Source organism: Clinocottus analis, unplaced genomic scaffold (genome assembly GCF_023055335.1).
Source record: "Clinocottus analis isolate CAN_PGR_092001 unplaced genomic scaffold, fCliAna1.0.p SCAF_1, whole genome shotgun sequence".
Classification (NCBI taxonomy): Eukaryota; Metazoa; Chordata; class Actinopteri; order Perciformes; family Cottidae; genus Clinocottus; species Clinocottus analis.
In genome coordinates, this window is record NW_027175820.1 from 15,825,966 (window position 1) to 15,844,885 (window position 18,920).

General features: G+C 39.0%; 1 protein-coding gene across 2 annotated transcripts in view; it reads left to right on the forward strand.

The window, feature by feature from the left end:
- The window catches only part of smyd3 (SET and MYND domain containing 3), a 62,115-nt gene extending 46,344 nt beyond the window's left edge, over positions 1-15,771 (forward strand). For both annotated transcript variants that reach the window (XM_068592587.1, XM_068592670.1), the window contains 7 exons: positions 411-478; positions 4,589-4,691; positions 5,303-5,413; positions 7,136-7,223; positions 7,424-7,598; positions 13,922-14,030; positions 14,441-15,771. In XM_068592587.1, the coding sequence (XP_068448688.1) occupies positions 411-478; positions 4,589-4,691; positions 5,303-5,413; positions 7,136-7,223; positions 7,424-7,598; positions 13,922-14,030; positions 14,441-14,557 (771 nt within the window). In that variant the 3' untranslated portion in view covers positions 14,558-15,771. The remainder of the gene's footprint in view (positions 1-410; positions 479-4,588; positions 4,692-5,302; positions 5,414-7,135; positions 7,224-7,423; positions 7,599-13,921; positions 14,031-14,440) is intronic.
- The last annotated feature ends 3,149 nt before the right edge of the window (positions 15,772-18,920 follow it).

Below are 18,920 nucleotides of genomic sequence, written 5' to 3' on the forward strand. Positions count from 1 at the left end.
AATTGTTTTCACTTTCTTATTTTCACAGGCCCTAGAGGAAAAACAAATATTCCTCTTGTTCTCTGTTTAAAACCACCTGACACATTACAGCATTCTGTTTACCCGGTTGATGAAAAACATTACAGGCATGTATTTCATTTAAAAAATCTTTTATTTTCCTCTCAAAGAAATCATTCCCTAGCCATTAACACACCAGGTGATAATTTTACACATTCAACTCCCTTGCATCTCAAAGCAGAAACCTTGTATGTCACATTTCAGTTGCAGTGCCAGTGGGGTTTTGCAGGTGCCAAAGATATGAAAAAATGTTCAGAGCATACGATGAAAGGTGCTGTTGGTTCCCTGAGGCAATTTAACAAATCATCTCTCTCTCCTCTCCACTTTTATTTTATCCTCTTCTTCTCCTTTAGATGACATGTAATTGTTTCACCATCAGTGACGGAGAGCTGCAAGAGATTGGAGTTGGGCTGTATCCTAGGTAACACACACACACGCACACACACACACACACAAACACACACAAAGGGCAATGTGTGAAGTATACCACTAAAAAGCATCATTAATATCAATCTAGCTCCTAACCATTGTTAGATAGTGCCTCTCTCTTTCTTACTCACCCACTAAATTTATATGTAGCTCTCGAGCAACCTGCCAGATCGCCGCGCCCCACCCAACCCCACCCATCCTCTACTTCTGAAGCCCTTCCCATCCCCCTCCCGATTTTCATGACAGTTCTTTGAAGTACAAGGAGGAAAGGAAGTAATGTTTTTGTTGCAACGCCGAAAACCTGAAAATTAATAGTGATGGAATATTATAACGCTGTTTGAGGAAGACAGGGGAATGCAGAGAGAAGCGGGAACGCATGGAGAATCACGAGGTTTGATATGATATGTTGTGAGTCTGGCATGTGGGAGTAAAACACACACACACACTACAGAAACAGAGCTAGGTAGTATGCACTGTAATACTGTGTATTGAGTCCTTGGTGAATTGGGTGGGATTTGGCCTGTTGGGATTTGGCCTGTTGTTGCACATGTTGTTAGACACACACACACACACACACACACACACACACACACACACACACACACATACTCTCTCACCGCACACACTCCAGGTACCTCGGCCGGGTTATCTGGCCGGTGTTGAAATGTCAGATGGTCACAGTGGCTTTGCCAAAGCACAGCCAGCCAAACCCTGTGTGCCTGTGTCCGTGTGTTTCTGCGATTTGTTCCATAACTCATCCATAAATGATGGGCCCGTTCGCAGGATGGTCCCCTGCCTATTCATATTTAGGGTTGCCTAGCAACAACTGGGTTTGCTGAAGAGAGGGGGATTGCTCTGTGGAGGCGACACCTCTGTTCACCTCTATCTATTCTCTATCTACTGTATGTCAAAAACTTTTTCTCTTCCAAGCTCGTCTTTCTCTTTGTCTCCGTCTCCCTCTTTGCTAATCAGCCTATTGAAAATAGGATGTAAAATCCCATCCTCTGAGGTCTTACCTGGGAGCAAATTGATTCACAGGAGGGTTGATAACAGTTGCACTCCATATCAACTCAGAGTAAATCAAACCCATGTCTAGCCACAGCCAAATCCTCACGGAGATGCAGTGAAATGACAACAGGAAGAAGAGATGAGCTGACAATATCTGACTCTAAAGCCAGTAATCTCCGTCTGTCTGTGTGTTCTTTGCATTATCTTGAGAACTGCTCATCCAATCTACTTCACACTTGGTAGGGTTTTTTTCTGGGGACCAAGGGAGTGCCGTGTGGAATTTGGTGCAATTATGACATGTAACACGTTCATTATCAATAAACTGCAGCTTGTGTGCCACTAATAACGATTCAACTAGCAAAATACCTTCGTCATTTAAAATCCATGTTTGAGAACCCTGGTGGTTGTTCATAGCAAGCGACTACACCGGTTTGGAAATGACATTACCTCCGATAAGTGTATTGATGGTTGTGACCGAGAGGAAGGGTCTCTTTTTCTTTTGTATGTCTTTATTTTTCACCCTATTTCTATCTGGTTGAATGTTGATTTTGACAGTGGAAGGAGAACTACGCTTACTTGAAACTTTTTTCAGAAGTAAAACTATTAATTAACTATTATTTTAAAACATAAATACAGCATAGTGAATGTTCTGCATTCAAATTTTTACTTCCGTTGAAGAGTGAAAGAGAGATGCAAGAAACTGTAACAAAGGGAAGAGAGTATTTAACCCTTATTTGTATTTAATATAATCAATAATTGGTCCTATACTGTCTCTGTTATATTTGGCTCTCTACCCTGCTGCACTCAGCAACAGTTTCTGTTCATGTGAGCTGATATTGTTAATGTGAGATGTGGTTTAGTTAATTAATCTAATTAGTATGCTAATGAGCTGCTCTCCATCAGATAAAAGCATCGTTTGGAGGGCTTGATTTCTCGTTGATATTCAACCCGCAACTTCTCTACTGTAGAACAAAGCCAGGGGGTTACTGTTTTACAAAGGCTCAACACACACACACACACACACACACACACACACACACACACACACACACACACACACACACACACACACACACACACACACACTCTCTCTCTCTTTATCCCTTGCATCCATTGTTTTCTTCTATAAATATGATAAACAAGAGCAGCAGTAATGGAGGATACCATAAAACAGACAAACCTCTTCAGTATTTTTTCCCGGCCATGTGTGCAGTGACAGTTAATGTCTTTTTTATGGATCAGGGAGGTTTTGAAATACTTAATAAAAAAGAATTATCAACATTTACAACAATTACAGTCTCAGCATGGGACGATGCACATCAAGCACAGACTTTACAATCAAATCGAATTTAATATAGTTCCATTAATTATTTTTTGTTTATTCATGAAGCGAAGAGTACATACAAGACAATATTATGACAATTACACACTTGTTTATGAGGTGCACCTAGCTAAAGCTAATGCAGTCTAATGCAACAGTCCTGCATAAATCCTACTTTCATGGTGGTTGTAATGCTCAGGACTTGTTGGAGGCTGTGGTTTGTGCTGCTGTTGAACTAAGAAGTGTTTCTAATATTTAGTCTACCTAATACATGGGAACTACATGTTTTTACAGAACTAGTCAAAGACCTAATTAATTAAATATCACATTATTAGTGTACATTACTTTGATAGTAAATCCATGTTTTCTCTCATTAAATCATAATAAATTCTTCTTCCACCTGCCCCAACGAAGGTAATATCAAATTATTATTTGTGAAACATACTTAAACCATTCTTCTAAAAACCTTTTAACAATTAAATAAATTATTGTTGACATAAAAGGGGGGAGAAGTACTCCAATATCTACTTAGTAGCAGTACTACAGTGTAAAATACTCTTGTTACATGAAAAATCCTGTATACAAAATTTTGCTCAAGTAAAAGTACAAAAGTAAGTATAAGCATAAATATACACTTAAAGTAGGCTACCAAATGTAAAAGTAAGTTTTATGCAGACTTGCCCTTTTCAGAAGTATATACATTTTAGTATGGGATTATAATTATTGATGCATTAATGTATTCATCACTTTAATGTTGGAGCTGGTGATGGTGGAACTAATGTTAATTACTTTCAATACTGTTGGGTAGTTTCATCTCTAATAATATGTCATAATTCACAATTAACACATTAAGACATTTCCATGTAAATGACTTGAATAGAAAAGTATGAAAATACAGTTTGTTTATAAAAAAACAAATCTCAGTGGAGGATCCCCCCCGCACATAACTAATCCTAATTTAACCCCTGCTTACTCACGTTTTTTCTTATTGTCTAAAATGCTTTTTCATTTTGATTTGAATAAAAACCCAAGAAGATATTACTGGTAATATCAGGGAAAAGCTCTTCACGTTCTCAAACAATAATATGTGGCATCAGTATTATGATGCCAACACTGTTAGTGTGCGTGTGGATGTGTCGGAGGATTGGCTGTATCTATTTAGAAAATTAGGAAATGAGTCTTTGTTGTGACAGAAGTGGAGTACCCATCGTTTCCAGATGCGTTTGTGTATATATGTCTGAGGCCGACAGAAAGAAATGAAGAGTGACATTTGTTATGACAGAAGCAGCGTACTCACTTTGTCAAATTGTGCAGGGAATTATACGTTTTTGTGTGTCCATGTGTGTGTGTGTGTGTGTGTGTAGCTTTCTCTCTGAGGTTCATTTGAGCAACTCAGTCTTTACTTCTGTGTGCAGGATTATGAGTTTTATGATATTTAACCACCTAACAGAAAGACATATAGCATTCTGCAGCTGTCATATTAAACAGGGTGATAGATGGATGGTGATCTTGACGCAGAGGTGTCATTCAGCATGTGTTTCGTCTCTGAACATGTTGGAATAAACTAAACCCTTTAGCAGTTGGACATGTGGCTGTTGGTGGCTCCGCAGGATGAGGATGTGTGTCTTTTCTCAACCTTTACCATGTTCCTTGTCTTTTTGTTTGCCAGGAAGGGTTTGAACGTTAAGCATTTAATCACCTATACAATTCCCCCCTCCCCCGTCTCCCTCTCTTTCCCTCCTGCCCCTCATCATCTTGTTTGCACTCTCCCAGTTTATCTCTGCTAAACCATGACTGTAGGCCAAACTGTGTGATGGTGTTTGTGGGAACAAAACTGCAGCTCAGAGCTGTTCGGGACATCAACCCTGAAGACGAGGTACTGCATGAAATAAATACTTCCCTTTCACAACATTAACAACATATAAAATCACAACTTTTTTATTGACTGTGATGTTGCCTTCGCTTTTATGTGCGTGTTCTTTGTGAGCAATTTATATTAAATATTTGCTGCTGTTATTGACGGAGTAACAAATGCCTCAGGCTCTTTTAAACAATACATAATCTGAAATGTATGTATGCTTTCCATGGACATAAAATCCCTGTGGTTATTGGGTGAATTTGATTGTTGAAGTAATAATATAAAGTATATCGATAGAACAATACACCTAATTGTATTGGAGTATTTCTCTAAATTCTAGCTAAGTGAAATATCTCTGCAACGCAAGCAGGACGACGCATTCAAACTTGGCAGTGTCTCTCCTCATTTTCCATACTTCACCATCCCTCCTGACGCATGGCATGGGTGCATAATGAGATGCATCCATGCCATCTGGAAGATACACACACACTTTACTCCTACAGTACTTCCACCAAAAGCAATCTACACAATTTAGATTTGAAATGATTTATCCTCCTGCACTGACCTGCATTTAACTATGATCTATAATACAGCAAACAGGCAAACTAAACTGTCCCCTCTGTTTTCAGCTGACCATAAGTTACATTGAGACGTTGTCGTTGACTGAAGATCGACAGAGACAGCTGGAGGACCAATACCACTTCACATGCTGCTGCCAGCATTGTGACTCCCAAGACAAAGTAACATGAACACAAATTACATCATCACATTCATTGCTGATTTTTCAGTGTTACACATATTTACATAATTGTCGTTCATTTACAAACCCAAACCATGCCAATTACTACATTTACAGGGGTAATATGTAAAGTAAGGCATTTATCCCATTTAAGATGTTTTCTCATCAAAGCATCCAATAAATGTTGTTCAGTATTCTTATTGTTGTTGAGAACAGTCCATGAATGTCTTAATAGATTTCAGATTTAAACAATAGAGGTGACACAGTGGAGAAGCTTACTCTACCAAAAAATCATGCATAGGATACACGTGTGTTGCTGGTATCTCACAACATGAGAAACTCCAATGAAATTTTCTATAAAGAGGTTGAAATGTCCATCAGTAAAAAACTAAGGAAGAAGAGCATTAACCTTATATCAACTCATTCTCCTGCATTTATGCCTGCACCTAGGATTGGATTGTTTCTGTTCAAGCTAAGGTCGTCATTGTTGCCTTTAAGGCCATTCTCAGGTTACACAAAAACACACTTAATCACACACACATTTAGTTCTTCCTTAAATCCAAACCTTACCCAAATATTGTTTGTAAAAACGAGTCTTGCTTGAAATCTTTAAGTTCAAACAGACACAAGCATTATCTCTCAAACACACAGTATTTTCATGACTTTTTTAGATTGACTCTCATTAATTCCATGGAGACTAACACAAACTGTAACTTTAACTTTAGCCTGCCGCAACCTTAAATATCCTTATAGTATTCAATCTAAAATGTAATGATTTATGTTATAGGGATGTGCATTTTGTCCCCAAAAAGAGGGCGAGTCCCCACACTATAACCGTGTAATCACATATGTCCCCACAAGACGAGTAAAGCACGTCCACACACACATCCACACGTACCATGCAGCTGTCGGCTGTGCATAATGTTTTTCAGTGTACACTTCCCTGTCCTCTCCGAGGTTTTGCTCCTTGCTCTCTTTTATCTCCTGCTGTCCTCGTCTTCCTCTCCGTCACTCTGTTACGCTTCACCTATTCGCACCCCCCTCTCTCTCTCTCTCTCTCTCTCTCTCTCTCTCTCTCTCTCTCTCTCTCTCTCTCTCTCTCGCTCTCTTGCTCTCTGACCACTGAAACATGAGAAATATTATCTTGTTTTCAGCTGCAGTTTTCTTTTCCATTCATCTTCTCTTTTTTTGCTGTCACTTCTGTGTGTGTGATTGTGTGTGTGTGTGTGTGATTGTGTGTGTGTGTGTCAGTCAGAGAGAGCACTCCGTTGATTCTCTGGGACAATTGCATTCATTTGATTCAATCCTCCTTTGTTCTGCAAGCAACACGCACATATACTTTCTGTCGTTCTTTCTCTTTAATCTTCAGATGATGATGGCAGGCTGTTGGCTTGTGACCTAAAGTTGTCATGGCGACAAATGACTGACATCAAACACAGGACATTTAGTTTTTCTCCTCCCATCTTAAACACACATATGTGTGTTTAAAATATTTCTTTAATTTACTTTTTTCCTACCAGATGAAGCAACTGTTTATTTTTGGTACAAGGTGGTGTTGATCTGGTGCAATTTATTTTATTTTTTTTGTGAGTGTGTAAGTAATTGAGAGAGTAAGAGCCTGCATGTAGGTCAAGTATGTACATGAGTGTCTCTTTTTTTTTTTTAAAACATGGGAGTGTGTACTGTGCAAATGTTGAGGTGGTCCCTCTCCTCTCTTTCCCAGGAAAGACTCATGCTGTCAGGGCACGAAGCAACATGGCGCCTGCTGAAGGAGGCTCTACCCAGACTGGAAGGACTGAAGGCAGAGTCAGGTATCCTTTACCTTCAAGGTCCTCTTCCACCAATGGACACTAAGCATGGCCATAAACCACCATCTACTGCAATCTGGGATGATGATTAAAAAAGTCGAGGCCTCATAAAGTTGTCTTTATAAATACATTCTTTTTTTTTCTTTATTTGTTAATTTTTTACTTCCAGTATAATTGTTGCTTTTCCTTAAATGACCCTCCAGATTGGAAAGCGTTACTGGACGGCTGTAGTCGTCTCTTATCACCTGTTGGTGATGAAGTGCCCGATGACAACCTGTATAAACTCAGAATGACAGACATGGCTGTAGATGCCTCCATTCACCTGGGACACTGGGAGGAGGCAGCAGAGTACGGGGAGAAAACACTTCCAGTATACAGGTGAGTGAATATATCAGTGTGTGTGCATGTGTGTGTGTTTCACCGATGGATAGCTTTATTAATCTAAGATTTAAAGTGGGGGGAAATATCTTTTTAAATCCCTTAGTCAAGGCTCACATGCACCAATGCGTCAACGTAATGTTAATCATGTTGTATATCCTAAAAACAAAATTACAAAAAAGAATGGTATTTGGAAAACAAAATCTTTAAATGGAGCTTCATGTCAATGTCTTAAAATCTCCTGATGCAATGTGATATCTGGGCTTGAAATCATTTGGTTTGCCTTAATTAGATTAAGTCACGACCGGAAAAATGTTGTAGTTAAAAGTACAAGATTTGTTTATAATATGGAAAAAGAAAAGTAGAGTAGAGTAGAGACGAGAATTCAAAGTGGTGACAATACATAGGGAATAAATAGAGAAGGGAATAAAATGTGCAGCAAACAAAAAAGTACAAATGAAAATGAAGACAATAATCTAGATCCAAAATAATCCAAAATTTTTGTTTGTTCCACTCCAGATTACAATAAATAGCATCAGATGACAGACAGAACAAAATACGTGCAGGAGAGAAACAGTAATAGTCTATTAATAAATAGCCAAACAGAAACAACCAATGCACAACACAAAGAGAGGTGGCATGTTAGTGAGAGTAGAAGTGAGAGATTGGATGTAAGCAGGTGATAAAGGACAAATGAAGGTCAGGGAAAAGGGTGCAGGGTAGCAAAACGGGACAGAATCACAGGGAAAAGGGTGAAAAGTAGAAAAGACAGGGAAAAGTAGACCCCGAGAGGAATGCTGTGAGCATTCGTTTGGCAAGGAAGAGAGACAACAATGAAAGAGAGAGTGAAAGGGAAAGAGAGAAAATGCATTCAGAAGAAAATAGTTAGAGAGAAAGAGAGTAGGAGGACGATCCTCCATATTCATCTGCTATCTTCCTCTGGGCTCTTCAGATGGCACAGAAGAAAGATAGCTGCAGGAGTTCTCTATCTCTCTCCTGTCCTTCCCCTCATTGTGTATTCCTTTCTTCTTTCACTCTCTCTGCTGGTCTTTTTTCTGTTTCTCTATTCAGTTCATGATGTATAGAGAGAGTTTTTCTCTGTGCGAATATTGCACACCTCCTGCAGCAGGATGTACACTCCAGCGTGATGAATGTCTCCATGCTGCACATGTTTTACACACACACTCACACACACACACACACACACACACACACACACACACACACACAAACACATGCATGAATGTTCGTGTGTGTTAATTTCTGCACATCAATACGTGTTTTCGTATTTAACACAAGTTGAGCCCAAAAACAGATATTTTGATTCATCTTGTCTATCTGGAAGCATTTTGATGTTTCGTGTTTTTTTTAACTATTATCATTATTTCTGTGTGTAATTTCCCAAATATTGAAGATATTTCTTAATATTGCGATTTGCAGGGCAGCACCAATAGAGAGTACCTACTGACACATTTCCATGACTTTCCGCTTCCACTCATGACCTTATTTGGTCAGTCCCTTAAACAAACAAGTATTTTCAATATGCATCAATTTAGCAGTTTTCCAGAGGTATTTGTTCCATAAGGTTTCTGCTGAGACGGTGGCCTCACAGGACCAGTAAAGTGCACCCACGCTGTCAGTCTTCATGGATCTGTTGGTGGTGTTGAATCAAAAAGTATTTTAGGAACCATAAGAACAAAAGTATTTTGGGCAATTTACTGCCTGAAGTCAAACTCCTACTGCTTTGAAAAGCACACACTGATAAACCATGTGAACATTTAAGTAATGGCTTTTTTTCCTTAACTCATGTAAATGTCAGGGGTCTCGTAGCAGAATGCCACAAGGTGTAATCTGCTTATGTTTGTAAAATCAGCATTAAAAATGTAAATCCAAAGGGTTGCAAGATGATTGACAGGTGAGGAAAGAAATTAAATAAATAAATTTATTCACCAAAATTCTGTCTTTTCTCAAATCTTGATAGATTATTATAAATCATTAGGATGAAGGCGAGCATCCCTCTTTGGTTGAAGCTCATACACATGCTTAGCCTCAGCGCTACTGTTGTAGATTACTAGGTACGGTGGCACAGCGCCTTGAGAGACTCTCCTGCAGTGTAAAGGAAGCAGTTAATGGAAAGAAGGATCAGCCAAATGCAGTTAAACTGTGAATTAAAGTTTGCGGAAATGCTTTTCGTTTTAGCAACAGATGAACTGTGGGAATGCAGGACTGAAATTACTGTTGTGTTGGACAGAACACAAAATACAATTAAGAAGAATACTCACAGCTTTCCTCCCTGTTTTCATGCTACTTTACTTTTCTACTTAAGAAGGTAATCCATGTTTCCATCTCACTAACAGCAGGCCGTGGATCTTTTCTTCCAAACGAGAGCCTCATTAGTTCCACTGCATTTGCAGTGAAATGCTACACTTTTCCACAACTATTATTTCTCCTCCTTGCCCTTTCTCTTACTCATAGCCGAGAGCTATGGCTTTCTAACTAGCATACGGCAAGACTGTATTCCTCTTGAATTTACTCTCCCGCGGGAGAAACTGATGGGAGAATTCTAGAGACGGCAAGTTAATGAAATTATTTTAATTGCTGTGTGGTTCTATATGCAAAGAGGAAACATAATTGACATTTGTTGTTGATGTGTGTGTTTGCATGTCATGGCAGCTTGAATCATTGGCTTTGTAATTAAATCAATATTGTAACTTGCTGTTATTCATGGAGGACTAATGTTGTTGGTTTAGGGTTTGAACTTTCTATTTAATGATTCAATTCTAACCACAGAAACGGGGACCATCTCTGTAATTGGTTGGCTGGCCAGTTAGTAGTTAAGTTCGGCTTGAAGGTATGAACAAACGGGCAATTAGCACTGCGAGTGAAAACTGCTGGAAAATTATCAAAGAACCTACAGAGTTTTAAATGATTCTGGCTGTGGCCAATACGAGATAATTAACTTTGCGTTTTCTCGCTTCAGAAAAGAGATTTTCTTTTTTTTAAATCAAAGAGTTAAAAAGCTTTTAGTATCAGAAAGTTGCTCTATTTTGTCCATATAGAATTAATTAAGATGAATGCTCTGATAATAACAAATTCAGTGCTATTTATATTTAAATGCAAATGAACTGAAAGTATACTGAACCCCAAGAAGGGAAATCTGGGAAATACACCAGGTTATACAGCGGGAAAAGGATTCAAATTGACCTAATCTTAATGTGCATGCATGCTCATACATTAATGCTGGTGTTCATGTGTGTGTACTCCTGTGTCTGTTTTACTTCCAGGTCTCTTTGTTTATTTGTTTGTTTGTGTGTATGAGAGTAAATGTCAGAGAAAGAAAATGAGCCAGACAAGAAATGTAAATTTGTTCCAATGTGCTTTGTCAGCGAGCGTTACAGCAGTTATATCATACTTTTTTTTAATATTGTGTTTGTGCAATCAAGAGAAAACAGAGAGAGAGAGAACAGGAAACAGAGAGAAGACTTAAGGGGGCAGCAGAGGTAGATTTGGGGAGAGAAGGAAGAGAGCGACCGAGCGATGACACCAACTTTAATCCCTGCAGCTAGCGGAGCACAAAGCACAAATACAAACCAGCAGGAGCAGGATATGTGAAATAGGAAAAGGAAGGAGAGATTAAGGCAGAAAGAAGGATGCAGAAAAAAAGAGGATAAATGACAAGTGGAGTCGGGTAAATGAGTGTTTTGAGAACTCCAGTGTTTACCAACAACAAAGCTGCTTCCTAAAAGTCCCTGCTATGTATTTATCTCTGTAGGACTAAGACGGTCCCAGCTCTGTGTGAAATGTATGTGTGTTTCTACATTCATGTGGGGTGCACTGTGCGTGACAAAGGTCATTAAACATCAGAGTGTCTCACTAAGCATCAATATGTTCCATTTGCATCCAGATATCTGCCCACAAATTCAGTTATCTCATATTTATTATAATTTTTGATAAACTAATATCCAACTGACTAAATATATTGTAGCGTCAGTAAGTTGCGAGACATTGTCTGGCTTATTAGGTGATTTATTGTAGAACAACAGAACAGGTTACTGTCGGCCGTAGCCGACGCCGAAACAACAGAAAACACACTGAAAGTATATTTCCCATGAAAGTATATTTGTCCATTTTTCAGTATCCTCACCTTCACTCCCATCAAACATACATCGCCTTACATTCACGTCTCTTAAAATAAAGATCAGAAAAACACCTGTAACCATACTGAGACTAATAATCTGATATCTGACAGCATATGATGACACACATCATCAGAGATTGTACTGATACATCTTAACTTTTGAGCTCAATCACATTGATCTCTTTTCATTGCTCACACAAGGCACGCACGCCACACTGCACAGAGCAACACCCTGTAAGAAGTGAAAGGTTCTTTGCTCCTTTCAAATGGAGATCCACAGAGTGAGCAGTTGCTGCTGAAATGATCCAGCTCTCAAATACATTTTAGCTTCATGTGGAAATCAAAACTGGACATGCGCTTCATCTTGAAATTACTGATGGATAGACATGTCTTAAATTGAAGTAGCACAGGTCATGTGATGTGCGTGGTATGAGTGTATGTGATTATGTGACTTCATTTTGTGCATATATATATCTGTATATAGATATAGACATATATGTGTATATATATTATAACATTTGCAGTGTTGTGGCACTGAAAGCAAGTATTAAAGCAAATAGTGAAGTGCAATTATTTCAAAGTCTTGCCACGTTGAGTGTCGCCGACACTTTCATTTAAAAGTAGACTTGATCAGACTTCATCATATTAGGCCTGCTGTACCTTCGACTTTCGGCTTTCTATAGCTGCCGAGAACGGTTTAAAGTTGTTCAATATTTCCATGGCATGTGGAGGTTCAGGATGCGGCCTGTGGTGGTTCCTGTTGGAAGAAAAAAAATTATTCACGCTTAACCATGTACTGTTTCACTGTTATATTCAGACTTCTCATCTTACTGTCTCTGTTTAATCTTACACACAAACTCAGCGTGTCTCCTGATAGCAGGGAGACTGGGGAATCTGTATGTTTCTGTCTGAAAGAACGTGCAGTTCCTTTGTTATCATATGACCATTTCTTACAAACCGCTCTATGGGACGAGGAGAAAGGTTCCCGATTAGGCCGAAGACGTCCTGAGGGTTTCTGTTAGAGGGTCATGATGTGTATTTAAGAGGTGGTTCTTTGGGAGATCTTTGAGCAGTCTTGGATATGCAATTTGTCTATCACGTTGTACTTCTGACTCTGCTCCTTCCTTGCAACGAATAAATGTTCCTGTTTTAATGATTTTACTCCGAGGGGTCGAGTGAATTTTTCTAACAGTTCCCAATTTAAAAAATAGGACCAGAGAGTGTGCTCCAGTTATTGGGGCATCGCACTGCTCAGCTTTCTCTGAAAGATTGGTGACGATTGTAGAATCCCTGAATCATGAGGAATATTGTGAAATTCATATCCTGGTCATGCAACATCGAGCCAGCTCTGTACTCTTGAGCGGATCAAGGGAGGGGTCAAGGGAGTTTGGCCATCCAGCCTGCATTTTTTTTAATTGTGTCTCCCTCGAGGGCTGTTTCTGCATTTTGCTAAAAAAAATGTGATGGATCTTCCAGGAGTAGCTGGCAGATGGGGCTCAAGGAAAATATGCCTGCTGACACCCAGACCTGGCACTGGAGAAGTGTCAGAAAATGAAGGGCACGATTGATAGATAATAAAGTACAGCCACTGGTCTGATGCAGTGCAATAGTTTCTCCTTTATAATTCTCTTTGGTAGAATTAACAACTCTTGACTGAGTTTATGAGTAAAATGCAGATTTTGTCAACAGTATATAGTATTTAACCAAAAAGCAATAGGAGCATTCTAATTGCAGTAACAAAGCACAAAAGGATTACATACAGTATTATTTATCCAAACTAAGGGATGTCACCACATATGAATACAGGTGTAAATATACATATATATATATATATATATATATATATATATATATATATATATATATATATATATATATATATATATATATAATAGATATCTCTATGATATTTCCCCATTTGATTGATTACCTTAAGACAAGACAAAACATTATCTGAAAAATATGAAAATGAGACATTATCTAATGTTAACTTTTGGTGAATTTAGAAGAAGTTTCAACGTAAATAGATGTAATAGAATTAAAATAAACACTTAAATGTGTATTTTGGATGTTTCTTTCCACCAGTCTGAAAGAACACGTGATTTAAATTGAAAGCTCTTTGCAAAAAAACTAAACATCTTTCACCGATGTCTCACCATCCTCTCTTTTTCTCTTCTCCCCACAGACAATACTACCCCGATCCTCATCCGGTCCATGGGGTCCAGCTGATGAGAGTCGGGAAGCTGCAACATTACCTGGAACATATTGAGGATGCTTTGGAAACATTCAAACAGGTGCGGAGGACAAAATACTGAAATTTGGAGAGTAAAAGCATCGTGCTCTTTTGTAAAGCAATAATCTACTTCCTACAGTTTTATCCGTCACTCCTCTCAGTTAAAATATTTTACTTACTGAGTGACCGGTGTTGAAGTTTAGATACATGTCACAAAAGAGGTCATCAGACAGATTGGCTCATTATTTTAATGTAACTTTTCTTCACAAACATCTATTAGATTTTGCAGAGTTGCATCCAAGTCCTTCTTTCAACTACAGCACATAACTATCCCAGAAATGACAGCTGTTAAACGGGACAGGGATGTCGTACGTCTACAGATTGTAAAGCCCTTAGAGGCAAATTTGTGATTCTGGGCTATACAAAATATACTGAATTCAATTAAAGACTCTTTCATTTTTCATTTCACAGGCCTATCAGATCATAAAACTGACTCACGGGGACGACCACCCCATGACCAGCGAACTACGGATGAAGATGGAGGAATGTCGCACTGAGATGGTTCAACAATCATTCAGCAGTCATTGAGTCGCAGCTACAAAACGTAAAGCCAACAAAGACACGAGGGCTGGACTCGTGTTCTGATTTAGTGGACTGACTTCCTTTTCCTGTCTTAATTTTCTTCAAGTTAGTGGATCAATCGATCCCAATCATCAGACCTATAAGATAAACAGAAAGTAGAGGAATATACATTGTGCCTACTCTGAATTGTCATTCATTAAAATTGGAGTGTTTACAGTGTGATCTTGTATTCAGAAACTGTCTTCCTAAAAATGCTTTGACCCCTCGTTTTGTAAAAACTGATTAAAATGTGTTGTTATACCCAGACAAAAGTCTGCAGTAATGCAGCTATGCGAGGCTTTACTCGGGCACAGCGGGGCTTTGAACTATTCAGCATGCTAATATATGGTGATTAGCACTAAACAAAGTAAAGCTGAGGCTAATGGGAATGCCGTTAGTTTTGCATTGGAGTGTTATGATCCAGCACATTCACAGGAAGCACTGTATAAACCATCCACTATAGTTCAACATTTTGTGAGGGATGCTTGTGTTCTTTTTAAGAGTTAGATGAGTAAACGCTACAGTTAGAACTGGGAGGCGATTAGCCATGACATCTGGAAGTAGGGGTGAGCAACCAGTCACTAATTAAGTAAACTGCACCTAAAGATACATATAAAACATTTCCTACTTTTATCAGTTCAACTTTATTGACGTACAAAGTAAGCGGCCATATGTGTGTGTTTGTTTGTGTGTGAGAAAGAGAGCATGGAAACCTGTCGGCCTATGTCTCCTGCGTTTAATCTTCACCATCTAGATGTGTGTGTTCGTCAGGTTTAGAACCATCCATCTTTCGTTGATATGTATCCATCATACACACTTCCCATGTTAATCCCTGTTTTGTGAGTTAAAAGTTAAGCCATGTGTGTCTGATGGAATGTGGTGATGGTTTCTCTCTCACACACACACACACACACACACTCTCTTGTACACTTCCCATCTTAATCCCAAAAGTCTTCCATTTGCAAACTGATGACAGCATTTCCGCTGAGAGGGAAACAGTGTGTGTGTTTCCGTAGATTATGGGGGAAATTTGTTTGATATTTATATTTCTAAAAAGGTTTTGCTCTCTCAGCACTTGAATAGCCGACATGTAACTCATGTATACGTCAGCAGTAAACTATTCTCTGGTCCTTGTTATTAAGCATAAACCAATGTTGTATTGATGTTTTTTTTTTTATAATTATAAATTACAGAATCACGAAAGCTTTGCCATGAACATGTTCTTTTAATTTCCCCCTGCTATGTGTGGAAGAAAAGAGAAAAGGCTTTTATTAATTGGATCTTGAAGAGACTAAATGAAATGAATGTGGAGATTGAATGAGTCGTAATGAAACTAGTGGACTGAATGCTCTGTGGCGGAGTCTGTCCTGCTGCTCCTCCCTCCATTATTCACCTCATTGGCTCTGTTGCTTTCTGTCTCTCACCCTCTCCCTTTCTCCTCTCGCACATCTTAACGGCCGTTAAATTAGATTTACTATTGCTTAACCATAACCCTCCGTCTCGCCCGCTCTGTCACTCACTGTCTCTCTCCCATTTTCTGTATCTCTCACTCCCCAAAGGCTTTCAAATTAAATTCACTATTCGTCTCTTTCTTTTGCTGCACATCTCTGCAGGCAGCCAGAGCCAATCACAAAAAGGACACCTAGTGGTTTTAACCCATTTACTCACCCTCCTGCCATTTGCTCTCCCCTATTTTCAATTTTCATCTTCGTTTTATAGGCACTCCCTCTCACTATGTCTCCTCCTGCGCCACTTCACCTCACGTTCTCTTTAGGGAGAGTCTTGCCATCATCTCTCACTTTCTCTCCCACTTCTTCTGTATCTTCACGACTGTGTTCATTCTTATTAAATTCAGCAATAACCTGTCGGGGTCTCATAAAGGATTTACATTGGATGGCAGGGAAATCTGTCAACAGTTTTGTAAAATACCTAAATGCCGAATTACTAAACTTTACGGAAGAAAATGCCACTTCATAAAATAACAAACTGTCAAAATCCCTATTTGACAGTCGACTTTTTCCTCTCCCCTCTTAGCTGCTTGTTCCAATGAGCATTTATGAGTAATCTCACTTTGCAAACGCTCCACGTAAACCCCACATCTTCACCATGTCCTCATCACCTCTCTGTCTTTCTTTCATCTTTGATTGGGCTTCTTCATAATCAGAGCAGGCGCTTAAACCCAGAGGGCCGTTGAGCTGAAGGATAACTGCCTCCATTGCAGCTTCCGGGACACGTTTAAACTTTGCTACGAGTTCTTGTTGGACTGAAAGTCACTTGTTTCTTTTGTAGTGATCTCAACCATGATAGCGAATGATAGTGAACATTAGTCTTGCAGGAAATTAAATTTGAACTCTTCTAGGGATAGGTGAGTTCAGAAAAGACTATATATTATTGAATAAAATAAATAAATGTATGATTAGAGCAGGTGGTAATCGATAATTATCATATTATTTGTCCAAAAGGAGTTCAGTCTCTTTCTATATTGTCTACATTAAATGTTTTTTTAACCTAAAATAGGAATCCACTTGTCTCTGTATTTTGTTGCCCCTAACCTCGCCCATTTTTTTCCTCCATCGTCTTTAAGATCCCTTTCCTCTCCTAATCTTCTAAAAATGTAATCCTTTACTCTGAATCTTTCTCACGTCTCCCTGTGCATTTCCTTTTGCGACCTTTCTTCTCATCTATTCTCCCCCGCTCTCCCCCATTCCTTCCTTCACCATCCTTCCTGTTCCCTGCTGTGTGTGGGTGATCAAAGCAGGCTGAACAGGGCAATATGTCACCTAGGAAGCTGCCTACAGGCTAGTGAAGGTACGCACCCACTCACACACACACACACACACACACACACACACACACACACTTGTTAGCCTGCATCACAGGATTATCAAAGTCAGCTGACTGAGACAAGAGGCTGTGGTGGAAATACAATGCTCAAAAAAATTAAAAGAACACTTTTTAAACACATCACATCCTTAATGTGAAAAAAATGTATGTTGGTTGTCTCTACTGATATGGATAGTTTTACGTTTTAGGAACGAAAGGATGCCACATCTTAATAAAAGTTTCAGCCTACAGAGGGCTTGATTTCATAGACACCCCAAAAAATCGAAGTGAAAAAATGATGTGGCAGGCTCGTCCATTTGCCAGAATTCAATTTCTGCAACTCAAATGCCACTGTACCATTGGCCCATTAGCAGCCTCCCAGCTAAGTTCCCAGTAGATCTTTTCAATGTATAATGTGGCATTTTACGGGTTTGGCACCGACCGCATGTTCAAACGTTCAAAGAATGACGACACCGATGTGAAACTCTTTTTATACATTTCTTTATTTACATCCCTCCATCTTGCTCTTCCATTAACACAATGTGTCGGATCACATTTCTCAGAAACAGTTAATCTGCAGCGAACGTTATGATCTTAAGTTTTGAATCAAGGATCCAACGCCGGTTAACACTGAGTATGTCCTGTTGCTGGGTTATTTTTATAAGAAATAACTCCGTCTTGGCAATTTAAACTGACACACAGACTGCTTTTAATCAGTTGTATAGGGCGTTCTTAAAAACTGATACAAATTCAAATTGTCTTACTGATACAGATGAAATCAGTTTCTGGAAAATGTGGTCTGAGACAGCCTTTAACACACAATACTGCTCGAGAACCTAAAGATGCTATGTGTCAAATTTCCAGATAACACCTTATAATTCTTCAACACTCCAGTAAAACACATAACAGCACATTCGTCAATTTGTTCATTCGACTGTGTGTTTGTTCGGTCGCCCGGCAATCTGCCATTTTTGTGAATCATCCTATTCAAAGCACCTCCCAATGAGTGCATCTCTTTTAGCATGTTTATATCTGATGAAAAAAGGCACCTTTATTAAGCTTACATGGACTATGATGTTAGCTAAAAACAATAGGGGCCATCAAAACGTCAGCTGTCTGTCACAATTATTGCTAGAATTATAAAGCGCTACCGCTGTATATTTGGCAGTGACACATCAAGGACATAACCTCACACATAGCATCTTACATCTGGAAAACAAGTACAGGCCATTCAGCCCATCCAGAGGTTGGGGTTCCCAAAACATCCACTGCTAATGACACTTGGCTGTAGTTAGTACTGTAGAATCAAAGGATTTCACTTAAAACACTGCTTTCTGCTTCATATGTAAAAATTTACCATCATTTTTAATTCTGATGTGGAGCCACATAACTACCCTGAAAGTGAATGTTTTAGGAAACCCAAAGCGCATTAAAATCTCCAACAGGAACAACAGGAGCAAACCAAATCAACAGAAAATATATAAAATAAAAATGAGCGTATATATGA